General features: G+C 41.4%; 1 protein-coding gene across 9 annotated transcripts in view; it reads left to right on the top strand.

Annotated features, from left to right (window-relative positions):
- Nucleotides 1-22,511, top strand: part of GRIK1 (glutamate ionotropic receptor kainate type subunit 1) — a 173,893-nt gene that overhangs the window by 140,262 nt on the left and 11,120 nt on the right. For 6 of the 9 annotated variants that reach the window (XM_065066122.1, XM_065066141.1, XM_065066111.1 and 3 more), the window contains 7 exons: nucleotides 1,138-1,251; nucleotides 2,457-2,660; nucleotides 3,227-3,450; nucleotides 8,713-8,831; nucleotides 12,908-13,125; nucleotides 17,454-17,679; nucleotides 22,105-22,355. In XM_065066122.1, coding sequence (XP_064922194.1) covers nucleotides 1,138-1,251; nucleotides 2,457-2,660; nucleotides 3,227-3,450; nucleotides 8,713-8,831; nucleotides 12,908-13,125; nucleotides 17,454-17,679; nucleotides 22,105-22,355 — 1,356 coding nt within the window. The remainder of the gene's footprint in view (nucleotides 1-1,137; nucleotides 1,252-2,456; nucleotides 2,661-3,226; nucleotides 3,451-8,712; nucleotides 8,832-12,907; nucleotides 13,126-17,453; nucleotides 17,680-22,104; nucleotides 22,356-22,511) is intronic. The other 3 variants (XR_010473271.1, XR_010473272.1, XR_010473273.1) reach the window with 1 other exon arrangement.

Raw genomic sequence — 22,511 nt, 5'->3', positions numbered from 1 at the left:
CACAGCATCGGACGGCAAATAGAGGCCTTCAGCACACAGGACAAGTCAGCGGGTTTTGCCTTAGACTTACTTGGCAACTTCGCTGGCAATCCCAGCAGGGAGGGACTGGAAGGCAGATCCCTCCTGGGTGAAGCTGAAACATGCTGTCAGAGAAGCATGGTGATGTGAAGGGCTCTGTGGACGGCCGATGTCAGACCTCCACGCCATCCCTCTGGTGATCTCCACAAATGTCGGATATAAACCCAACTCCCTGAGCCAGCCCCTTGCCTGGAGTTTTCTCACACCAGCCCTCAGCCATGCTGTGTATGTAAATCTAAAGGCAAAAAACCCCTGAAAATGGTTTCAGACTGCGTTTATGTTAAGTATATATGTATCCAAATAAATCAACATGGCTATAATTTCTACCCTCACAAGGTGTAGATCCAAATCCACTGAAAACATGAAGATCTTTCTCTTGAGGCTTTGAATTGGGCATTAAATACTGCAATTCTTCACTGTTCTTGGCCTGGACAGGAATTTGCCTTCGGCCACTTGTATTTACTGTGCAAACACTGATCAGCGAATGAAATGGTATCACCTTGCTAGTTTTGTTATATATAGTAGTCAAGAAATGACAGAATAATCTTTGCTAAACCTGCTGAAGGCACAGCAGAAGCAAAAGGCCAGAGCATCCATCAATCTGCTTCAGCATATATATATATTCAAGCTTTTAATCTGTTGTACTGAAAGAGAGAGGTCTTGCCACACGTTTCAACTCTACCATTTACAAAAATTTATAAATAAATAAATAAATAAAGAGATGTGACATTTTTTTAGCAGGAAATAAAGTTAACATGTTCCACTTTTGTAGCAAATTGGCTAATAGCACCACTGTATCGATGTCTTATACTCTCACAGCTTATTCATTTCCACCTGCTTTTGAAAGGGTGGTGTGTTCCCTGTGTTTTCTAAATCAGACATTTGATGTTGCTGCTGTACTCAGACCTACAGCCATTTCCCTCCTCTAGCATTTCCTACTGCTGGTGTCTCTTCCTGTGAGGACCAGAGCCAGTGCACCCCTCCCAGGCAGCCAGCATTTAGGGATAGGTTTCAGATCACTGTAGCCAGGCAGCCGCTCACCTGCTCTCTTCTGTGCAGATTGGGGTTTGGAATTCATACAGTGGCCTTAACATGACAGACAGCAACAAGGACCGATCAACCAACATCACGGATTCCTTGGCTAACCGGACTCTTATCGTCACCACCATTTTGGTAAGTCTGGCTGAGCAGAGCTGGCACCACCAGTTGTGCTGGAGGGTGCAGGCACTGCTGATGGTGGGTTGTGGGGCTCCCCACGTCACCTTTGCCACCTCCATTCTGCCCTCCACGGCTGTTTTCCTCCATGTTAAATGATGTTTTGCTAAAGTACCCTGTTTTCAAGCATATTTTTTTATGTAGACTCAGAATCGGCATACACATTCATCCCTCCAAATGATGGATTATAAAATACCCCATTGTCAATGAAAGACTCTGAGGAAACACAGCCTCCAAAATTATTTAGTTTACTTCAGAATTTCAGTGATGAACCCTGCAGACTTTTCTTCCCAGAAGAATTTACACACGCAAATTCTTGGCTTTGCAGTCGGTGCTTATGCATCCTTCCTTTTTACAGAAAATAAGATGAAGAGAACTGAAAGAAAGTAACAAACAGTGGGTAGACAACTTGGTGTATGTCCTTACTATGATAAATGGAAAATGTGAAACTGGGTATTCATGAGTTTTTCAGCCTCACGCATTCTCCCCAGCCAGTAATACTACTTTTTTTCAATTCTTCTGCCTAATTCCTCAGGAGAGAAAGAGCTCAAAGGCTCCTTCTGCACTCCCCTTGTTTTGCCAGAGGTCTTTTGTCTCATTAAACTGCAGAAACCTGCTTTCCCAGATCTTCTTTTATCCAAAATCAGTTAAAAAGAAAAGCAACAAGGTACTTTGCAATGTACCTACGCTGTTCTCTCTCATATAAATACCTGCTCAACTCACGGCTATTTTGTACATTTGAAGATTTTTTCCAATAAAGATTTATTTCTCACAGAACTTACAATTTTAGGTTCCCCTTATGATTATTTTTCTGTTATTTAGGCTTCTCTCTCCTTCAGTATCCCTTCTTGTCCCTTAGGGTAGGACAATGTAGAGTACAGATCTTGGGTATGATTTTGGAGCTGCTAAGCGCTACTCTAATTAAAGCTCCTGGGAGCTGTGAATGGTCTGTTCCACTGAAAATTAGGGCCCTTATGCTTATCACTAACTGATTCGAAGAATTTGTTAACACACCTAAACCAGCTTTTAATGGACATGGTAAATTACTCATTTCCATCTAGTTGCAATCAATTTATAAAATATTAACATAATTTAAATAAACTGATATAATCTGAAACAAACCTCATTCCTGTTACCACATGTCTACTGTCTCTTTTCTATAGGAAGATCCCTACGTTATGTACAAGAAGTCTGACAAGCCCTTGTATGGAAATGACAGATTTGAAGGTTATTGCCTGGACTTACTAAAGGAGCTGTCAAATATTTTAGGCTTCATCTATGAGGTCAAACTTGTTTCTGATGGTAAATATGGAGCCCAGAATGACAAAGGAGAGTGGAATGGCATGGTCAAAGAACTCATAGATCATGTAAGACTGAATCCTTCTCTATTCTCCTATCACTTGTGGTATTTTATATGAAGCCAGCCCAAATTAAATGTTTGGGTTTTTTTTAGAGCCATTTCTCTGTCTTTATTGCGACTTGTCAGAATAGGAAGTCACATCAGTATGTCTGAACAAACAGTTTGCAGGTTTGGGAGGCAACCTCTGTCTGCAGGAGGGGCAATGGGTACTGAGCAGGTACATGTCCTGCCCAGCCCTTGACTGCACACTCCAGCAGCAAAGGCTGAGCCTCCAGCTCCCCTCTGCTCTATGGTCTATGGATGCTCGTTGGCTGCCCCACTGCACAGGATTGAGCCCCCCATCCCTGGTCATACCTCTTCTGCTCACACGCAAGTCACTGGTAACCCTCTAGGTGCAAAATGAAGAAAAAGAGTGTGCCAAACAATACCCTAGCAATGTTGAATTTTGTTACACCCTTCAGATTTATAGTCGAATTTGGTTTAGTTTTTAATACTTGGGGGAAAAATGGAAGTAATAGTAGTGTATTTGCTGAACATGAAAAAGAATGAGCATTTTCCCATTTGTGCTTTCAGAAAGCTGATCTGGCCGTTGCTCCTCTCACTATTACCTATGTAAGAGAGAAAGTAATCGATTTTTCCAAGCCCTTCATGACGCTGGGAATAAGTATCTTGTACCGGAAGCCCAATGGGACAAACCCTGGTGTTTTCTCCTTTTTAAATCCTCTTTCTCCTGATATTTGGATGTATGTTCTCCTAGCCTGCCTTGGAGTCAGTTGTGTCCTCTTTGTCATTGCAAGGTAAGTCAAATACATAGTTTTAGATGCATCCACATTAACAGCCTCTCCTGCCGTAGGTGTTGCATGGGCTCTGCAAAGCAGATATAGTATAATACTATCCTAAGGGTTTTATCCAGTCCTAAAACATAACGTTCTAGAAAGTCTCTCGGTATTTTCACATTAACACTGCTATCACTTTTATATATTGCAATGTGATGAGATTTTACTTTCCTTAAGGGCTGAACAGAGAGAAATATCTGATGAAATGTGTCAGCCTTTCTTTGCAGTACACAACACCTCAGCGGACTACATGTTGAAAAGCAGTTTATATTACTTGCATGTAAGCACTTCTTTCTCCCACTAACAGTGCATGCACTTAAAAGGTAAGAAAGAGGATGTGAACGTATTTTTTGCCGAAGGATGTTAATTAGCTCAGCTCATTTGCCTTTGAAAATAGAAGATGATGTGCCTTGGAACCAGAGAGGACAATTTGCAAGGTGACGTATACCTAAGGCTCTCGTCCAGTGTGGTCCTGAGGTGCACCCTGCCTGTCAGTAGCAGGCTCACAGTGATGTCCCCATTCAAAAACAGCAGGAAATAAGCATGTACACACTACTTTTCCACATTAGGCCAAAGCTCATAAAATTCTCAAAGGCAAGTGTGCCACAAAGTTTCTGGACCACTGGACCACAGTCACATCCCCAGAGGGCCAGGAGAGCGCTCTATACCCTTATCACTGAACTTTACCTTAAAAATTCTAGACAGCTGATGTGGTTTCACAAACTGGCTACAAGCTACTTGTCGTGGCCTCAGAGACCATGGACTACAGTCTGGGAGTCTGTTGCTCTAGGGCTTTGAACAAGAGCAAACCAAGCATGAAAGGAAACGAACTTAGAAACTTGACAGAGGAAACTGGTCATTTGAGGCATGTTTTTTCTATACTCCTCAATAAGCTTGGACTCTGAAGTGGCATAGTTATTGCTCTTTTCTTCAGAGAGTGGACTTCTAATTTCAGCTCCAACCCTGTTTATTTGACCTCATCTTAGCCTTCATTTTTTTCTTGTCTATAATTTAAAACAAATATTTTTACAAGTGCTTCACAAAGATTCATGTTTTGGTTCTTTTTCGGAGGATACCTAGTCAAGCCTTTCCCTACTTCTGTTATGTATTGTTTTGTATATACATCAACAACATATTCCACATTCATAAGGTACATGGGAAAAAGCCCAAGAAGATATTTATATAATGAAATATAAAAGCTGAAGTGATGTATCATTGGACATTCACACATTCACATCACAGAAAAATTAAAAGAAATGCTGCAGTTTTTATTTCAAATGATGGCATTTGACTTTAAGAAGTCACCAATAACATATCTATTCCAATGTTTACATATATATACCTCTTTCAGAAGTCATAAAATAATTGTAATCTGAATCATTAATTCTGATACTATAGCATATTGTGCATGACTTCCATGTCTGTGTGAGCCAGGTCAAATTAAACTCTTGCTGCTTTTTCTCCGATTCATTGGGTTTTTTTAAATCAAAATACACAGCCCTGCAAAATCTTTATTCACAAGAGCAGTTCTGCTGAGAGTAACTGGCCCCAAACATACATTTCTCCATGGCTCACTGAACAACCCTTGTTCCAGATGAACAACCTGTGTGAACGCTTTGCATGTTTGCTTGTTTCTTTACCGGTACCGAAGTACAGGAATTTGTGGGATTTGCTTTTTCCTTTAAATTGCTGAGGCTGTGAAGAAGAAGAAGGGAATTAGAGGAGGAGAGGTCATGGGTTAAGTTATTAGTATTGGCCATAGGTAAAAGAAAGAGTTCATCCATCCCTGGCAGCTATGGGACTGTATACAATTAGTCATGACTTCCCACAAGCTCTTGCGGTGGCTCACTGTACCATAAATAATAACTCCTACTGTACGCAAATCATGATCTCATTCATGACTAATATTAAGTCTGCTCGACTGTGACAGATTGACTTTTCTGCAGTTGTGTGCCAAGACTTAAAACATCCCACAGCCCTTTCCACCTCAGAACAGGCAGAAGGAAAAACAAAGACTGAGTTATCTTCAGCATTTCTGGTTTTTAAAATAACAGCACCAAGTTTGCAAGAGTAAATAAGCGTCAGGGTCCTCTGGCTGCTCACAGAGCTACCTACATGCAGACGTGCTGCCAGGAGCAAACCAAAGGGAAACACTCAGCCCTCACAAATCATCCACTGTGAAAACTGTTTGTTTTTCTTTCTTGGCTGTTAAATACTGCTCCAAAACACGGCGTAGCCTTTGGGTAAATCCATGGGTTTGCCCTGTGTAACTGTGTTATGTTTTGTTTCTTAAATCTCTCTAAAAAGCAGTAGTTCCCGGAGCAGCGTAACTAATGAAGCCTGATTTCCCTACAGATTTGTGTCTTGTGGTGGATTGCGATCGCCAATTGAAGTTTGTTTGTCTGTTTGTTTGCTTTCCCTGCGGCTGAAGGATTCATGGGCAATCTTTCCCATGCAGATTAACTGATACATAACAGGTTGTGAGCTCATCCTGCAGCTTCTCTCCTAGTGGGGCTGCTACTGCAATGTTTCACAACACTTGCAGAAACATAATAACCTCTAAGGCTTCTACCTATTTGTCAAATGTGGCTAAAATTATCTAAAAGGCTTACATGTCATTGAAGGTAGAGACCCCCCACACGTTCTTAATACACAGAGCCAAACACGACTTGTTGCAACTTAAATATATCAAGTTTGTATATCATTCTTACAATCCACCTATTTTAGGAAAAGATGAAGAGACCTCGCTAGTTCAGCCAAAACATTAGCATAATTTTATAAATATTTATAAATTTTTTTCTGACCTTTTTTTTTTTTTAACTGATGCTTAAAACCAGTGCCTAATTAGAGTTTATAGGCTGGAGTACACAAAACTGTGTTCACATGTCATCTTAATTTACTTCAGACTTTATAAATTTTAATTTACTAGAAGAAGCTAAGCCATTCTTACAGTCTGTATCTAGATCTCTTCATGTCTCCAAATATAACAAAATTTCTGTAAGATTTGCCAAGTGTTTAAGCACTTAAGGTTTTAAGAACCTTGGGAAGCATCCACTTCTAATATTGTTACTGAAATTAAATAGTTAACAGTATTTTGACATCAATTCATGGAAGACAAATACTTGGGAATAATTTTCATAGACTGGGATAATCTTCTTGTTATTTCTCCAGACTTTTCAGTAGTTGAATAATTTCTCATTTGTCTTTGAGCCTTATGCAGCCTTGTCATTGTCATATCAATTTTTAAACTCAAACACTGAAGGTTTTATCACGGTGAAGGGATACAGACTGGCAAGGCTCTTTTTCTAAGTACACTGGCAGTGAATTAACAAGGCTTTTTCTGCCAGAATTTCCCTGGTAATTTATAATTTACTGATAATGCCATATCAACTGTGCTGCTGGTGTCAATTGTAGAGCTATGTAGCTAAAGTAACCACCAGTGGTGAATAATGTCACACAAAGCCTACATAAAAAGGTGCTTAGGTGACATTGAGCATCTCGTCTGTATCACAAACCTCAGCATTAACTGTTGCTGAAGGTCCAAAGAGGGAGAAAACCAGGAGAAAATGGACAGGAAAACAGAAGACCCGAGTAGTGAAATAGAGCAGAACTGTAAGCCAACTTCATATTAAAGCTCAACCCATCAGTGGAAACACAAGAAAATCAGCTTTGTTTCAAGGTGCAAAAGAACTATATACCCTGGTACCACATTAAAATATACACCCAGAGCTATAAATTTTTTTCCCATCTGTCAGAAAGAGTTTTACTGCTAGAATTTGATTGCCAGTTTCTAGCAACTGCTGTTTTGCTCTTTTCGTGATGGAGACATTTGTGTCCAACTTACTGAACGTGGTTCTTGTCAGAGACAATGCAAGATTCCAGCCTTGGGCTTCCCAGTCAGAGCTATTTGTGCACCTTCTTACTGCCCTGTGTTAACATTCTGGGACCCTGTGGGTGAATGCTCAACCCAGGACCTCTTCACTTCCATGGTGGCTGGCAGCTCAGGCAACCTACAGGTCTTAATTCTGGGTCTCTTGTTAAGGATGTGTTTCTCCATGTGTGCACGAACTGAGTTGGGAACAAATTATTTACTACACAACGGTTGCTTCCATTATTGTGGCACAAATTTGAAACATATAACTTGATGATTGTTTTTCTTCTAACTGATGTGCGCAGAATTGTTGTATCTTGAACCTGGAAACTCTGGCTTTTATTATGATTTTCAATAGTATCGTACTAGTAATGATAATATTGTGCAGCTACAGGCATTCTAAGCTACATGCTGTTTCACTTAGTGTGTTCATTACTATCAGAGTTCATTACTTCAGCTAAGCAAGGCACTCTACTTGCAACGGTGCATAAATTCAATGCTTAATTATATTGTTGAAACAGTAATTAAAATGTATTGGCGTGACATTGTCAACTAAAGCTATATTCATAAACTTCACGAGAAAGTACGCAGCAAACCACGCAGAAATGGGAAGCAACAGCAGGCAAGGTACCCTGGGGAGAAGCGGTCTTTACCATGGCCCTGCTGAGTGCCGTGCCGAGCAGGAGGGGCACACTTTGCAGTTGCAGGTCGGTGAGTCGGGAAGAGAGCAGAGTTCTTCCATTAAAGGCAATCCTCTGCATAATTCTCTCCCAGCAAAGCTGACAATGTGGCCCTGTGGCTTTCAGGTGCTGCAATAGCTCCCAAAAGCCTTCAAACCATTGGCAGCCTTTTTTTCTGCTGCCGCGGCAGCCTCACACAGGGAGAGCGCGTTCAGCATCCGGCATCTCAACTACAGACAGCTAATGATGGTTGCCTTTAGAGGGCTGCTACTCCTTCGTTGTTTTCTAAACATTTTACCAGGGAGCAGCTACATGGCTTCCATTGTCCCCCTGCCCCAGCAAATGTCTGTCTGTCTGTCAGCGGTGTGGGCAGGGAAGCCATGGGGCATTGCAGCAGCCTCACCCTTGAGGGCTCTAACCCAAGAGTGGGAGGAATACGAGGGTTGCCCTGTGTTCGATCCGGGATGGTGAAAAGGGCTCCTGACACTGCAGCACTGCTCCACAGCTTGCACGAGGCAGCTGCGAGACATCCCGTGGACAGCCTTTCAGCTGAGGTTTTCTTTTTCTTGTTTCCTTCATTAACCGCCTCACTTTGTGCATTGTTCAGCAGGTTTGCTGCCGCTGTGTGTGCTCTATTTGATGTTTACAGGTTGTTTCTGTTAACTGCCACAGGTTTACACCATATGAATGGTATAACCCCCACCCGTGCAACCCAGACTCAGATGTGGTGGAAAACAATTTTACTTTACTAAATAGTTTCTGGTTTGGAGTTGGAGCTCTCATGCAGCAAGGTACACCGGTTACACTCCGTTATCGCACACGTCCCACAGTCTGCTCAAGGGCTTCTGTGCTGGTAAACTCCACCCTCTGTAAATACAACATATACTGTAAAACCTGATCTCAGAAACTGAGCAATACGAGAAAGGAAGAAAATGATGTGGCAGCGCAACTGGGAGCAGGCAGAGAAGGGAACCATCTGAGAGGAAGGGAAGCAGACAGGGCCACACAGGAGCTTCTAGAGCTGAAATGTAAAAGAATCACAAGAGGGATATGAAGTGCTTCATGCTGAAGTTGAGTTTATTGGTACAAGAGGTTTGGCAACAGGAAAATGTTGGGCACCATCCCAATGAAAACAGTAACAGCATTAGCTGTTAGCTCTGAAGCTCTTAGCTTTAGCTCTGAAGAAAGGTGCTCTTTCTTCAGAAGGATTGTTAAGTTTGTTGGCACTTGTCAAACACTTTGTGTAAAAACCAAACCAAACCTTTTCTTTTTATGACTTTTCTGCAGGTATGAGTCCCATCCTTCTGTAAATGCATCCATCCCTAGAAGCATTAACTTAACCCAGTCATAAGTCCCCGTTGCTGATGATTTTGGAAACAGCTGACATTTTACTCAGTTGACAAGGAAGGGCAGTGAATCTTACTCCATGTGGGAAGTCAAACAGATATGTGTACTAATCAAGTTTGTTTATGGCATGTATATTCTAAGATTTCGAATTAAATTACTATCCACCAAAACTGGAGTCCACTGAAAAGACTGAAGGTGTTTTCTGACAAACATTTCAAGTCTGATCAAAGCTGAACAAAAAAAAACCCACCCCATGACAACAACCAAAAAAGCAAGTGAAGGGAAAGCCCAAGAGTACCTTGATATTAAATTTCTAAACATTTAAGTAAGGAATATATAACCATCTCTGCATTCATCCAGGTACAGTTTATCCTTCCCTCCTCAACAGACATAAGTAGGAGTAAAAAATACACTAGGAGGATTGTCCTAGTGTTCTTTTCCTAGATATGGTAGAGAATAAAATTTATATTGAACCTAAGATGCACTTGCTTTTACTGGTGCACTAATGTATTGACAGGATACAGAGCTTCCCCACAGAAATGACTTTGAAGGAGTCTGGGTGAAGGAAGAGCTGTTCTCTTTTGCCTTTTTTGTTTTGCTTTTCTTTCCGATTTATCAGTAAAACACAGGCTGAGGTTTTACAGTATCAGGCAGGCGTGTGTATACAACTGTGATTGCCCTGTGTGTGAAAGTGCCCTGGGATTTTGTGTTTCGATGTACTGCCTTTTTTGGAGTTTACCATCATCCACAGCAAACTGTGGGATGCAGTGTCTGCTCGTTACCACTACCTTGGGTACATGACAGTCAGCCCCAACCAGACTCTGCTTGTCTTTCAAGAAGAATAAAAGCAAAACAAAAGAAAGAAAAAACATTTGTAAGGCAACACAAATGTTTCCGTGTACAAACTTGTGGTGCGTGTGATTGTAAGTGCATCATCATTAATGTGAAGAGTTTGAACATGACGTGAATGCTTGTGCAACTCCACATCTACTGTTACGCTCTTTCTTGTTGGCAGCAGCTGCTTGTTATGCTTGATTGGAAGCCACTTGTTATTAAATTTTAAAATGTGATGATCAGACTTTCTCTTTTCTACAGAGCGTGAGCAAAGTCTGGATCAGGATTGGCTGTCATGTCTGCCATAAAAAGGCACTAGAGAGACTTCAGCAAGTATTGTCTCTGCCCCTGAGTCTTGCTAGCAACATTTTTATTTAGAGCTTACTTCCCCTGTTTTTCCCCTGAAAGTCTCAGATGTGTTATGCATACCCTGAAAGCATCCAAACAGGGCACATTTCATTCAATCCATTCAGAGAAACTATCACTTTCAGAAAGGCAAGCTATCCGTCAGAGCCCCAGCTCAAGCAAGCGATGGTTCAGACCAGGACTGTCCCGTTAATGAGAGCACTTAGGGTGAAGTCGGTGAGCATGGAGCATAAATTAATGCTTTTTGTTGTAATCAAGGCTCTCGAAAAGGTAAACATTGCAATAATCCTGGGAGCAATCAAAAGAGTTGCTGGGCCTGCCCGGTTCGGCTGGGAGCAGAGTGTGCTCAGCACCTCACAAAAGCAAAACCGTAGCTCACTGCATAATTAATAGACTCTGGCATCTCGAGCTTAATTGAACTGAATGTATTCTGCTGCTTTTTCACAAACAGCTTTTTGCTAGAGGATATCACAGGAGATCTGGCATCTCAGCCCACAGGTTCAGCACACAGGGCTTCTCCGCCTGCTGTCTTGTGTTGCTGTAAGGCTGTGCTGGCAGATTTCATAGTTGCTTGTTAAGATAGCTGCAAGGTAGCTGGCTATTATGCATTACTGGGATATGTATGTCAGAGCTAGGTATTACATCAAGGCCCAAGTGTTGAAATTATATTTGTATAGTTGTCTAAGCTTAAAAAAATAATATCTTCAAGATGACCTGAATCAGCACTCCTAGAATCCAGCTTTTGCAGGTCAACCCCAGCTTAGAAATAAATACATTTTCCTGAGAGCAACAATACAAAAAATATTTCATTGCACTGAAAAAAAAATCTAATCTGAAAAGCAAGAAAGTACAACAGACCACAAACATAAACCCAGATAGAACTACGGCTCTCGAAATGGGTACATTTGAACTCAAAAATTTCAAGTGAGAGTTTTTGCTTTTAGACTTCTGGCTTAGTTTGAAATATCCATGCAACACCAGGGCTGCACAAGCAGGACATCTGCTCTCGCAGTTTGGCGATTCTGTCAAGCTACTCAAACCCTTGGGCTATGCTTAGCTTTGACCTTTAAGAGACATGTCTATATGTTTACAAAGCTAAGTTAAATCTGCTGGCTGTTTGAAAAGTGTTTACCCTTTCAATCTTTGCCCCAAAAGTCCCAGTCGGAGTTTTGTAAAGTCTGAAAATATTCTCTCTAACATGTTTCAACTTCTTACAGAAATAGTTAAATAGCTAGGGAGAGATAATATGGCAGCACGTTTTTCCAGTAATAGAAATATGTTTGTCACATCAAAAGCTTTATGTGCTGAGATCTTCATTCATAGGCACTTAAGTACTTTCTTAAGTCCATCCTTCATCAACAAAATAATTATGCGAAGGCTTAACTTCAAAGTAAAAAGTGCTTAAGTGGCTGTCTTAGTGTTTTGCTGAAGGAGATCCTTGAATCCCACATAATGAGCTAAGTTCAGTGAGGACGCCTCTAGGGAAAACAGCACAAAACTCGCATCAGAATTATTAGAAATACCAGTACCTGTGTGGTTTAAATACAGTTTATCTGAGCTGTTTGGAAGCCATTTCAGTGCATTTAACACCCACACATGCTATTCTATGGGGTTTTATGACAACAGCAGATCACTTTGATATTTATTGTGACATGTAGGCAGATCTGCTAAAACCTTTTCAGCAATAATGAGTGTTAAAGACATCATCCAAAACTTTGCATTGCCTTATAGACCCAAAGGATATGTCCATTCATTCTCTGAATTTTCAAATGTAAATCACATGTTTATAATAAGATGTGTTCTGGGTTTTGAGCTTAGGTTCACACAGGCCAATGGGTTCACTGGAAGCGTATTGATTGCCCTCATTCCGCTTAGGTATGCCTATAGGACACACAGAGCAGGTTTCACTTTTAAAGTATTTCTGCCAGGTAGCTTGTAAGCAGAATAGCATTCTGCTAAGGATCTCTGGTTAAAAAATCGGTTACAGTATACTGACAAAAAGGGATTCAGCAAAGGGACAAAAATACTAGTATAGCTTGCTGGGGACATAAGAGGTTAATACTACAATGAGCATTAGCTCAGATATGTAATGGGGCTTAGACCCAAGGATAATTCCATTTGTCATGTATCATGGCATACCTCCCCTTCACAGTGTGTTACCATTATAAATGTTAGCTGTGCATCTGTGAGATTATTGTTTAAATCATTTTATCATACTACAGCTCATAAAAGCATTCTGTGCCTAAAACCAGTCTGCGGTATCAGGAAAGGCATCTTTCAGCATCATTTTAATATGATTGTTTTGATGATATTGTAACAGGATCAGAGCTGATGCCCAAAGCTCTTTCTACCAGAATAGTCGGAGGAATATGGTGGTTTTTTACCCTAATCATAATCTCATCCTATACTGCCAACCTGGCTGCCTTCCTCACTGTGGAGAGGATGGAATCCCCCATCGATTCAGCAGACGACTTGGCAAAGCAAACCAAGATAGAGTACGGGGCTGTTAGAGATGGATCCACAATGACCTTCTTCAAGGTAAGATGGCATCAGCCAGCTCAGTATGGTCAGACTGACTCATGGCCCTCCAGCAATAAATGGTGAGGCAGAATCACAACACTTGGAAGGATTAGTGTAGTAGGTAAATACATCATTTGTGCAACTCCATAGAGGATTCTTCAGCAATATTAACGTCAAAGATGGGAGATTTTCCCCCAAGACATATGGAGAAACAATCTGATGCTGTACTGCTGTGAGGGCCAAACCCATACCTTTGATGGGAGGATCTGAAGAAAGACAGGGCGTAGATGTGAGGACATTATACTCCAGGTTGTTTCTCAGGGTGAGATCTTGGCTTCTTACAGCCACTTGGCTAAGATCACTTCTGAAGGTCACCTTTGTAGTGGAAAAATACTGTAGGCAGTCAAAACACAAGGTTGTTTGCCCCTTTTTAAAGATGATCCATGGTCAGTATTACACAGACTGTTAATATATGGGCCAAATACACACGTGAACACATCTGTAAGTAGAAGATTATTTTCTGTGGTCAACTGTTTTGTAGATAACTGCATTTTTTTCACTATTAGAAATAATTACATACAAAATGGGTCAGTCTCATAAAATGTCAACATAAAACCCAACAAGCTATAAATATAGGATATACACTCAAAAATCCTGTGATAATTAGAATTAATTAGCAGCTTTATCAGTAGTCTCAGCAGGGAGGTTAAGCACTGAATGAACTGGCATCATGCTCTTCACTGTAGTGTCTAGGAATGGTGTTTATAGATAGTCAAATATGCCTTTGAAGAGAACCAGGCACCATAGGGAAGCAGCGTGTGGGGCAAAATAACACTGGTGCCACACGAGTGCACTGGAGTGAACAGCTTCAGCCTCCAGTGCTGAAAGCCCAAGCCTTTGCTGCTCTAGCCTGAGCTTTAGCCACAAACCCTTCTGCTTCCACATGAGGCAAAGTTCTTCCACACATAGAGGCAAAAAGCATTGTGGCTAAAGAATTTGGGTCATTTCTCAAAACTAATAATGCTCATCAAGGATGTTTCAGTCCTGTAATAGATCTGATGGTAGGCTGTCCCTGATGGAGCTGTCAAAGGTGAACGGCCCTTGTAATGGCTCTCCCATGGTCAATTTTTTTTCACCATTAATCCCTGAGGTTAAATTTTATAGGCTTAATAGACTGAAAGCCCTAAAAAATGTTCAGGCAAGGTGATTAAATATTTATATGCTATACGTGCTAGCTTACTTCTTCCTGAAATACACATGTACACAAGCACAAGTGAAAAGACACTAGTTTATGTACAGAATGCAGATGAATTCTCTGGCAGAGTGAAGGTGACATAGTGAAAGAGGCATGAAAAGTACAATTTATCTCACTTGTAAAACAGTGAGACACACAGAGTGTTATATACAAGGTGTTATTATTTTTATTATAGAAAATCTTCAAGATTAGGATTTCTTGACACTGTCCAAAACTTAAAAAAAAAAACAACCCATGGAGTAGGTGTCTGTACAATAAATATAGATACTTATGTATGCAAAAGGCAGACACTGTGCTCTATGAGGGCATGAGTTTGCCTTCCTTGGAATGTAAAATACTGCATATGCTTCTTGAGCTAAGTGAGCAGACACATACACGCACCACTGAGAGACCTGGGAGGATGTAAAACCAGGTACTCGGAATTAGAAGGCAGGAGTATGAGTTCCTGTGCAGCAGTTGCTTCCATTCCCACCCCACACGTGGGTTACAGTACAGCTTGAGAAAAAGCACCTTTGCTATAATGGTTCTAGAGAAGATGCCAAAAATAACTCTGGCTCTTTTTGGGAAGCTGTGAAGTCCTGACCTAGCCTGGACAGTTTTCCAGCGCTGCCCCATGCCATGACAGACTCTGGGAGCACCCCAACACTCAGGGATACCCCATGAAAGCTGTGCTCCTGCGACTTGAGAGTTGGAGGAGCTGAGCTGGGGTGAAAGATGCTTTTTACGATGGGCAGCTTGTGGTGCAGAGGCAGTCCTGTCACCTGGGAGTGCTGATGTGGTGGGAACAGCGAAAGGGAAAGCAGAAATCAATAAGATCAGGTGTAATAGCAGTAAAAATATCCTGCAGGAGTGCAGTGCAGGGCTGGGTTGCACTAAAGAAGAGTTGTTAAGTCAAGTGCTTCCTGTGTTGCAAGATTTAATTTATCTAAGGGCTATGCCTGGTACTTAAACCAAGAAATTACAAGAGAAGCAGCAGACTCTTTCTGCCGTGACTATGTCTTCTGGCCAGGTAGTGGGGGGAATGAGAACAAAAGTAATTGAAATTATTTGGGGGAAAAAAAATGAGTTCTGACTTTAAAGCGTGATTGAACTAAATGAGCTTTCAAGGTCCCTTCCAATCCCTAACATTCTGTGATTCTGTGAACCTCAGAGTCAGCCTCTTCCTTGTACACAGATTCCAGATCTGACCACACCAGATGAAAATACCTGGAAAACAGGGCCTGGACATCTAAAGAGTGCTCCAGTATAGGGGATGAGGTTCTAGGCAGGCAATCCAGCAGGATGTCAGGCAGCACTCAGCATCTGTGTGCAAGTCCAAATTTGGGAAAAGTCCAGTGGAAGGCAAGATGTTTCACATCCACAAATCATAACACACACATTCAGAGTTCTTCAGGCTTCTGTTCTGTTCTGTTTCCAACAAGCCTGTAAATGTTCTAGTGCTTTCTTCCCCCTCTGTGATAACAGATCTTAATCTCACATTGCAATTGTTGCCAGCTCCTGCCTTCTGATGAGCAGACGTGGTTTCACTGAAATCAATAAGAATTCAAAGGCCAGAATTTGGCATATGACTTATTCAGAAAAAATGGGAGTTGGCAAGTCAAGAAGCTAAGGTTTTTCTTTCAAACCCATCTGAAAAAGGAATACATCCTTCCAGTAAATTCAATATCAGATTTAATCTACTGCATAAACTTATAAGGAATTTCAAAAAATATTCCCAATTGAGCAGCAAAAATGGTTCTACTAGGAAAGAGCCACTTAACCATCTTCAAAGTTTAGTGGTATCCTGTGACTTGCCAAACTTATGTGGAAATTAGGTAACATTCACAGGTATCAAATTTACAGGTGAAGCATATTAACATTTAAAGCTCAAAGAACCAGAAAATCAACCACACGGGAATCCTTCAGACAGTGGTGTTTAATAAGCTCAGATGGTCTCCACACAGTGAACCTAAAATCAGCTATGATGGCTAAAATATAGAGACCATGAAAGAAGTGAGGATATACTGCCCCAAAAGTGGGGAAATACAAATGTGTGGAAGACCTTCAACTCATATTTACATTGAGAAGCTGGTTTGTCTGTGTCTGGCTCTTGCTAGGCTGCAGCACAGTGTAGTTTGGCCATGATTGGCTTTGCAATCATGAGACAAAATCATTTCTCTTGACAGTTTCTAATGGTTTTGCTGCCTGCAAGCGTACCTTGATATTTAATCCAGAAGCAACATTGTGTGTTCAGTGTTGTTTGAGAGCATACAAAGAAAACAGAGGTTTGATCCTGTTAGTACTGTATGAGAGCTTGCAGGCTTTTGTTTTGTAGGCAGTGCATCTTCAGGGTAGCTTAGGGTTCCAGCACATTCCTGAGCAGGTTCAGTTTTTATATCCACCAAAAAAAGGCAGAAGTGTGGACAAGGGGGCACTGGCACTGCCTTTCTCTGCAGAGTGCCTGGGAAGGGATGTTCGACACTGGGAGGAGGTGGCTGGGGCTTCTGTCATCCCCCTTCCCTGTTCCACTGGGCATCGGCACAGGACACGTGCACACTCCTCCTGAAAAACTCCCCCTTAACTTCGGTGGGAGGAGGATGAAGCCCTTAAGTCTGACTGCAGTGCAAAGCAGAAGTTTGCTTAAAAGCCGCTTTGGGTTTACTTCTCAAGCTTCACCCCTGAAGCACATGACTTCTAGGCAAGTGATATTAATACAAAAGAACCAGTACTCTATTCATCATTAGGTTTTTGGAGTGGTGTGTTTGCCCTGACAGGCAGAAGCAATGCTTCTGAGTGCAACAGTATCCAGCTGCACTAATTTAGCTGGGGTTTGTGCTGTAATCCATGTAACAGCATTAGCTCAAAAAACTTCAAAGCACTTCACACTCATGCCAGTAATGAAGTTCCTGGCACTGCAAAGAAAATGGAAAAAAGAGATTCCTCAGCATAAAGCACAGTGAGGAAGAAAAGGTGCAGGAAGGAAAACCCTGCTATCAATTCTCTTTCATTCAAGATATGTTACTGGCATCAGTCACAACAAAAGGCTGAGGAATATTTTACAAGTGTAATTTGGATGCTGGTGTGATTCTGTGCCCTCATTTTCCCTCCTCAGAAATCCAAAATATCAACATACGAGAAGATGTGGGCGTTCATGAGCAGCAGGCAGCAGACAGCACTGGTGAAGAACAATGACGAGGGAATCCAGCGTGTGCTGACCACAGACTATGCACTGCTCATGGAGTCGACCAGCATAGAGTACGTGACTCAGAGAAACTGCAACCTCACCCAGATCGGGGGGCTCATTGATTCGAAAGGCTACGGCGTAGGAACCCCTATTGGTAAGATGCTTTCTGGCACAGGTGTTGTGGAGCACACCCAGCAATGTCCCCTTCAGAAGCTTAGATGGTCATTTGACTCATGTCCTAGTCTTTTAGAAACCTTTCTCATTGAAAGAGACCCTAGGAACCTCCTTTTGGGCAAAACACGTACTCTTGCCCTGCTCATCTGCAAGCAGCCTCTGCAAGCAAGAAGGAATATAGCAGTGCAGGCTACATCTGCAGAACAAGGTCAAGTGACCTGCTCGCCTTTGGGAGCATCCCATTCATAGCAAACTGGGCATCCTCTGTGCTGCTCAAGCTGCAAGTCGCGTTGCTGAAATTCAGTTTTCTTTGAGAAAATCAGGAAGTGCCTCTAGGAAAATGGAAGTGGGCTGGGTAAATGTTATGTCCAACTTATTAATCCCAAAGAAAGCTGCTTGAAAGAGGTGACTTTCTGATCTGTTTCATGACCTCAAAGCAACACATAAGAATAGTGAGATGCAATTGCAAGGTTCTATGTCTGCATCATGGATTTCAGTGTTTTGAATTAAGCAGCATCTTATGACTCCCAGTTTCTCTGAACTCTTTCCAGTAGATCTTTTATAGCATATCTAGTGTCCTTTTCAAGATTTTCGAGTTGTAGAGAATTAGAAAGAGTGTCAGGTTTTTTCGTGCTGTGTTGTTGTGAATAATTGGCACTGGGCAACCGAATCCTTTTCCTGTATAATATACTCCTCCATAGTGCTCACACATGCATTTACCATGCCACACTCAGTGAATAGCTAAGCAATTTTATTGTCTCCAGAGGAATTATTCAAGGCAATATCAGTTTGCATAGATAGAAAAGTATTCTGTCTGTTGGTTTCTTGGTAGACCAGATATAATCAAGGGAGAACACCATGGTACTTGGAATGGTGATTCTTTATGCTACTGAGTACCTCAGACAGCTTGTCATATAGGTAACATTCTAAGTATATTTTTTCCACTGGCTATATGAGAACGGCCTTCTCACCCTGAGGAGCTAAAAGCTACAAAAGCTAAATCTGTGAATAAAGACAAATGTACAGCAAGAGTTTCATTGCAGTTATAAAGCCGCCATACTTTAAACCAACAATGAAAGAATAATTGGAACAGATGGTAATCCTCAGAGAGAGTGCACCCATTGGAAATACAGCTGTGAAATGTATTTATGTTTCTTGTATGATAAATGTGCCTTAATTTTTTTTTTCTTAAGGAGAACCAGCAAAATTCAGGGAAATAGATATCTCCAAGCACTGTGGAATAATGCAGTGCCATCGGGCATCTTAAATTCTTAGATGATTGATTTCATAAACAAGATAAGCTGTGGAGATCTTTCCACTATTCAGATGGACCCCAAAGGCTCTGTTATTTTTTCCTCATAGCATTCAAGACTATTGATTTCAGATGATGTACAGAAAAAAAAAAATTAAAACCACCAAACTTGTCTGTGACCTTTAACACCAAAGTTTCAGCAAGGCTTAGCTGGTCTGCATTGATTCCTTCAGGAGAATGCACGACACATCTAGGGTTTGCAGCACCAAAGTATGCCTTGCACTCCAAGAATCCCAGTGTATGAACTGAATATCATCACTATCTGGCTCCCAAAGAAACAGGAAGGAGAATTTTCAAAAGTTCTGTGAATCCAGGAAATGCATTATTTTATCAGAGCATCTTCTGCAAGTAAAAAACTGCAGATATAGGCTGTGTCTTCCTACTTATTTGTGCTGAGTTAGGATAAAGGGGATTTAAGTGTATCAACAAACATCTCCATTTATGTTTATTAGGGAGCCAGTGGGTCAGAGAGAGGAGGCCTTTCATCAGATTCTTGGCAAAGACCATTGCTGGTGAAAAATCTGCAGTGATGGTTGGTGGTGAACTTGATGCACTCTGGAAGTACTGGTGTAGCAAAGGCACCTCTAAGAGAAACCTATGCAAAATGTGACCCTGGGAGGAATCCAGTTGAAGAAAGCAACATTATTATAGATGTCAGGACAGATATTAATTCCAGTTATCACTGCCAGTGCTGATGCTAGTAATTCTAACACTAAAGCTATTACCAGTTACTTGGGAGACTGCTAAGAAAGTAGAGAGATGCATTTCTTGTCCTGAGAGGTAACTTTTTAATAGCTCAGAGGCCATAAATGATATGCTGAATATTCAAAGAGTGTTGAGGTGGATCCATGTGTGGTTTTAGTGCTCAACAATAAAACATCACCAATCCAACACTCCAGGCAGACTTGGCAAACTTTAAAAGCACACATAGAAATATATATGCACCTGTTACCCTCCAGATGAATTGTGATAACACTGCTGGCAACATAAATATCACAAAAAAGAATGAAGATCCCCACAAATCCTACTTTGTGACTCAGACTGCTTCACTTTACCTAAAAGCTATGTCCTTTCAGACAGGGAAAAATAGACAAATCCAACAATCTAACAGACTCCAGCTATCAGGGCGACAAATGCCTCCTAAGGTGGAGAGAATTCTGCTCTTTCTTCTGAGAGACGCTGCTGTTTTCAGTGATAATGATTCACTTCTCTGTGTAAAGACAGTTTTGAAGGTGTTTCTGTTTTCTGTTGTGCTTATTTTTGGTTCTATAATAGCATGCATAGAAGTCATCTATTCTTACAGCAGGCCCATTTTCTTTTCAAAGCTGGCTACCTCAAGCAGTGGCTGCTGATTGCTGGCTTCCCAGATGGACTTTGTATAATCTGACACGTCTCTTGGCATCTGTGGTCACAGCATGTCCTAGTGCTGGCAGTAAGATATACTGAAAAATAGCTGAGTGTTGGCACAACAAGTGAAGAACTGCAATGTTTTCACACCGATTCTCCTCAGACAATGTTTCAGGTTAAAGGAAATGGAAAGCAGAGAGGGGGACTTGTATTAATGGTATAATTATTTTTAATGGTGTCTTGCACAGCAATATAAGAAAGAAAGATGAAGCTGTGAGGCCAAATTTCCAAGACTAGTTAGATGCACAAAGACATGAAAGTGTTGCCTAGTGAGATTTTTTCGAAGTGTACGTGTCTATGTGTACCACACTATTGCTGAAATTCTGGCACCTGTTCTACCTTAAAATTTTGTTTACCTTTATTGGATTGATAATTGCAACTGCTTCAATTTGCAAAAAAAAAAAAAAAGTGACTTCGGGTAAAATTACTGCTTAAGAAAATAGTCTCATTGAAGTGGTAAGGGAGAGGAGAGGATTGATGGAAGTTAGATACACAGACAAAGCACTGGCGACACTGTATTTCAACCCAGACACTAAACCCTTCCAACTGTAGGAAGTCCAACACAGCAGGATCTGAGGGCACATAGATGCCTTGAGAACCAAACAGCTTTTCTTGTAACCCTCTCGTGGTTGCTATCATAAAATCCTTGCTCCATAAAGAAAAATCTATTTCATGATCGCAGAATCACAGAATGTTAGGGATTGGAGGGGACCTCAAAGGTCATCTAATCCAATGCCCCAAAACTTAACTTCCACTAACCTCTTGTAATTAATAAAGGATTGCTGCTCTTATTGTTGATAACTTCAGCTTCTGGCAACAGAGGAAAACGTAATTGGTAGCAGTTTCCTTTAACTAGGCACTGCTCCAGAAGCAGGGTGAGGGGCGAGCTTCTCTCTTGTCCTCTTTAGGGCTACAGGCTTGTGCTTCTGCAGGAGCACAGTTGGCTGAAGGGACTTAGAGGCAGCAGAGATTTTGGAAGATGGAGAGCCAGAGGAGAGTGTGTGAGAGGCAAACCTCAACAGATTGAACTACCCAATGTGACCCCACTATTTGCCAGATACTGTACAGACTCATTCATGCTGCCGAGCCTGAAGACACATCATTTAGCAAGCTGTTGGCCTGCAAACAAAAAGCATGAAATAGTTGCTATTTTCAGCTTGCAATACCAATATTATTGCAAGTCATGGAAAAAATGACTCGGCCACCTTGTGTTCCTATAAGATGTAAGGTAGCTGAAGCGGAGTTGTGGGCTTATACAGGTATAATATAAATGAGAAGAAAATATATCTGAGTGACTGAGCTTTTCTTAAGCTGTTACTCATTTTAAATGCAGCAGGAAAAGTAAACAGATGTTGAAGTAAATAGAAGAGATGCAAAGCAGAAATATCTCAAAGGATGCTCAAAGCAATATTCGAACATGATGTGGAGGAATTAGCTAGCAAGAAAACTCACTGCCAAGGCTTAAATAAACCTCAGGAGGAGATCCTAGAAATTATCATGAATTCTCAAACCAAAAACCACACCAAAGAGGCCTTTCCCACTTCCAGCCAAAGGAAAAACAGGACTTTATAGCTGGAATAATCAATCTTGTGATCAATCTTTTTGCTTCAGATAGCAGCAGCATGCTCCATCCCTGCCCTCATTTGGCTACAATCAGCGCTGATGGGTCTTGCTCTCACCTTGCAGGGTCTCCTTACAGAGACAAGATCACCATTGCCATCCTCCAGCTCCAGGAGGAGGGAAAGCTGCACATGATGAAGGAAAAGTGGTGGCGAGGCAACGGCTGCCCTGAGGAGGACAGCAAAGAAGCCAGTGCTCTCGGGGTGGAGAATATCGGTGGCATCTTCATAGTGCTTGCTGCAGGGCTTGTTCTTTCGGTGTTTGTAGCCATTGGTGAATTTATATATAAATCAAGGAAAAACAGTGATATTGAGCAGGTGAGTCATCCATTTCCATGTTGCTTATGTTTCTGGGAGGCTGAGCTTTGTGGATGTGGAGGTGACTGTATTATAAGTCTCTTTGCTGGAGTGCAGAATTTGTTTTGCTGAACTCTCACCATGCGTTTCTGGCACCAAAGACAAATAATTTATTAA

This window comes from Columba livia, chromosome 1 (genome assembly GCF_036013475.1).
Source record: "Columba livia isolate bColLiv1 breed racing homer chromosome 1, bColLiv1.pat.W.v2, whole genome shotgun sequence".
NCBI classification, from domain to species: domain Eukaryota; kingdom Metazoa; phylum Chordata; class Aves; order Columbiformes; family Columbidae; genus Columba; species Columba livia.
Note: the sequence above shows the minus strand (reverse complement) of the source record. Positions and strands in the feature narration are given on the sequence as shown.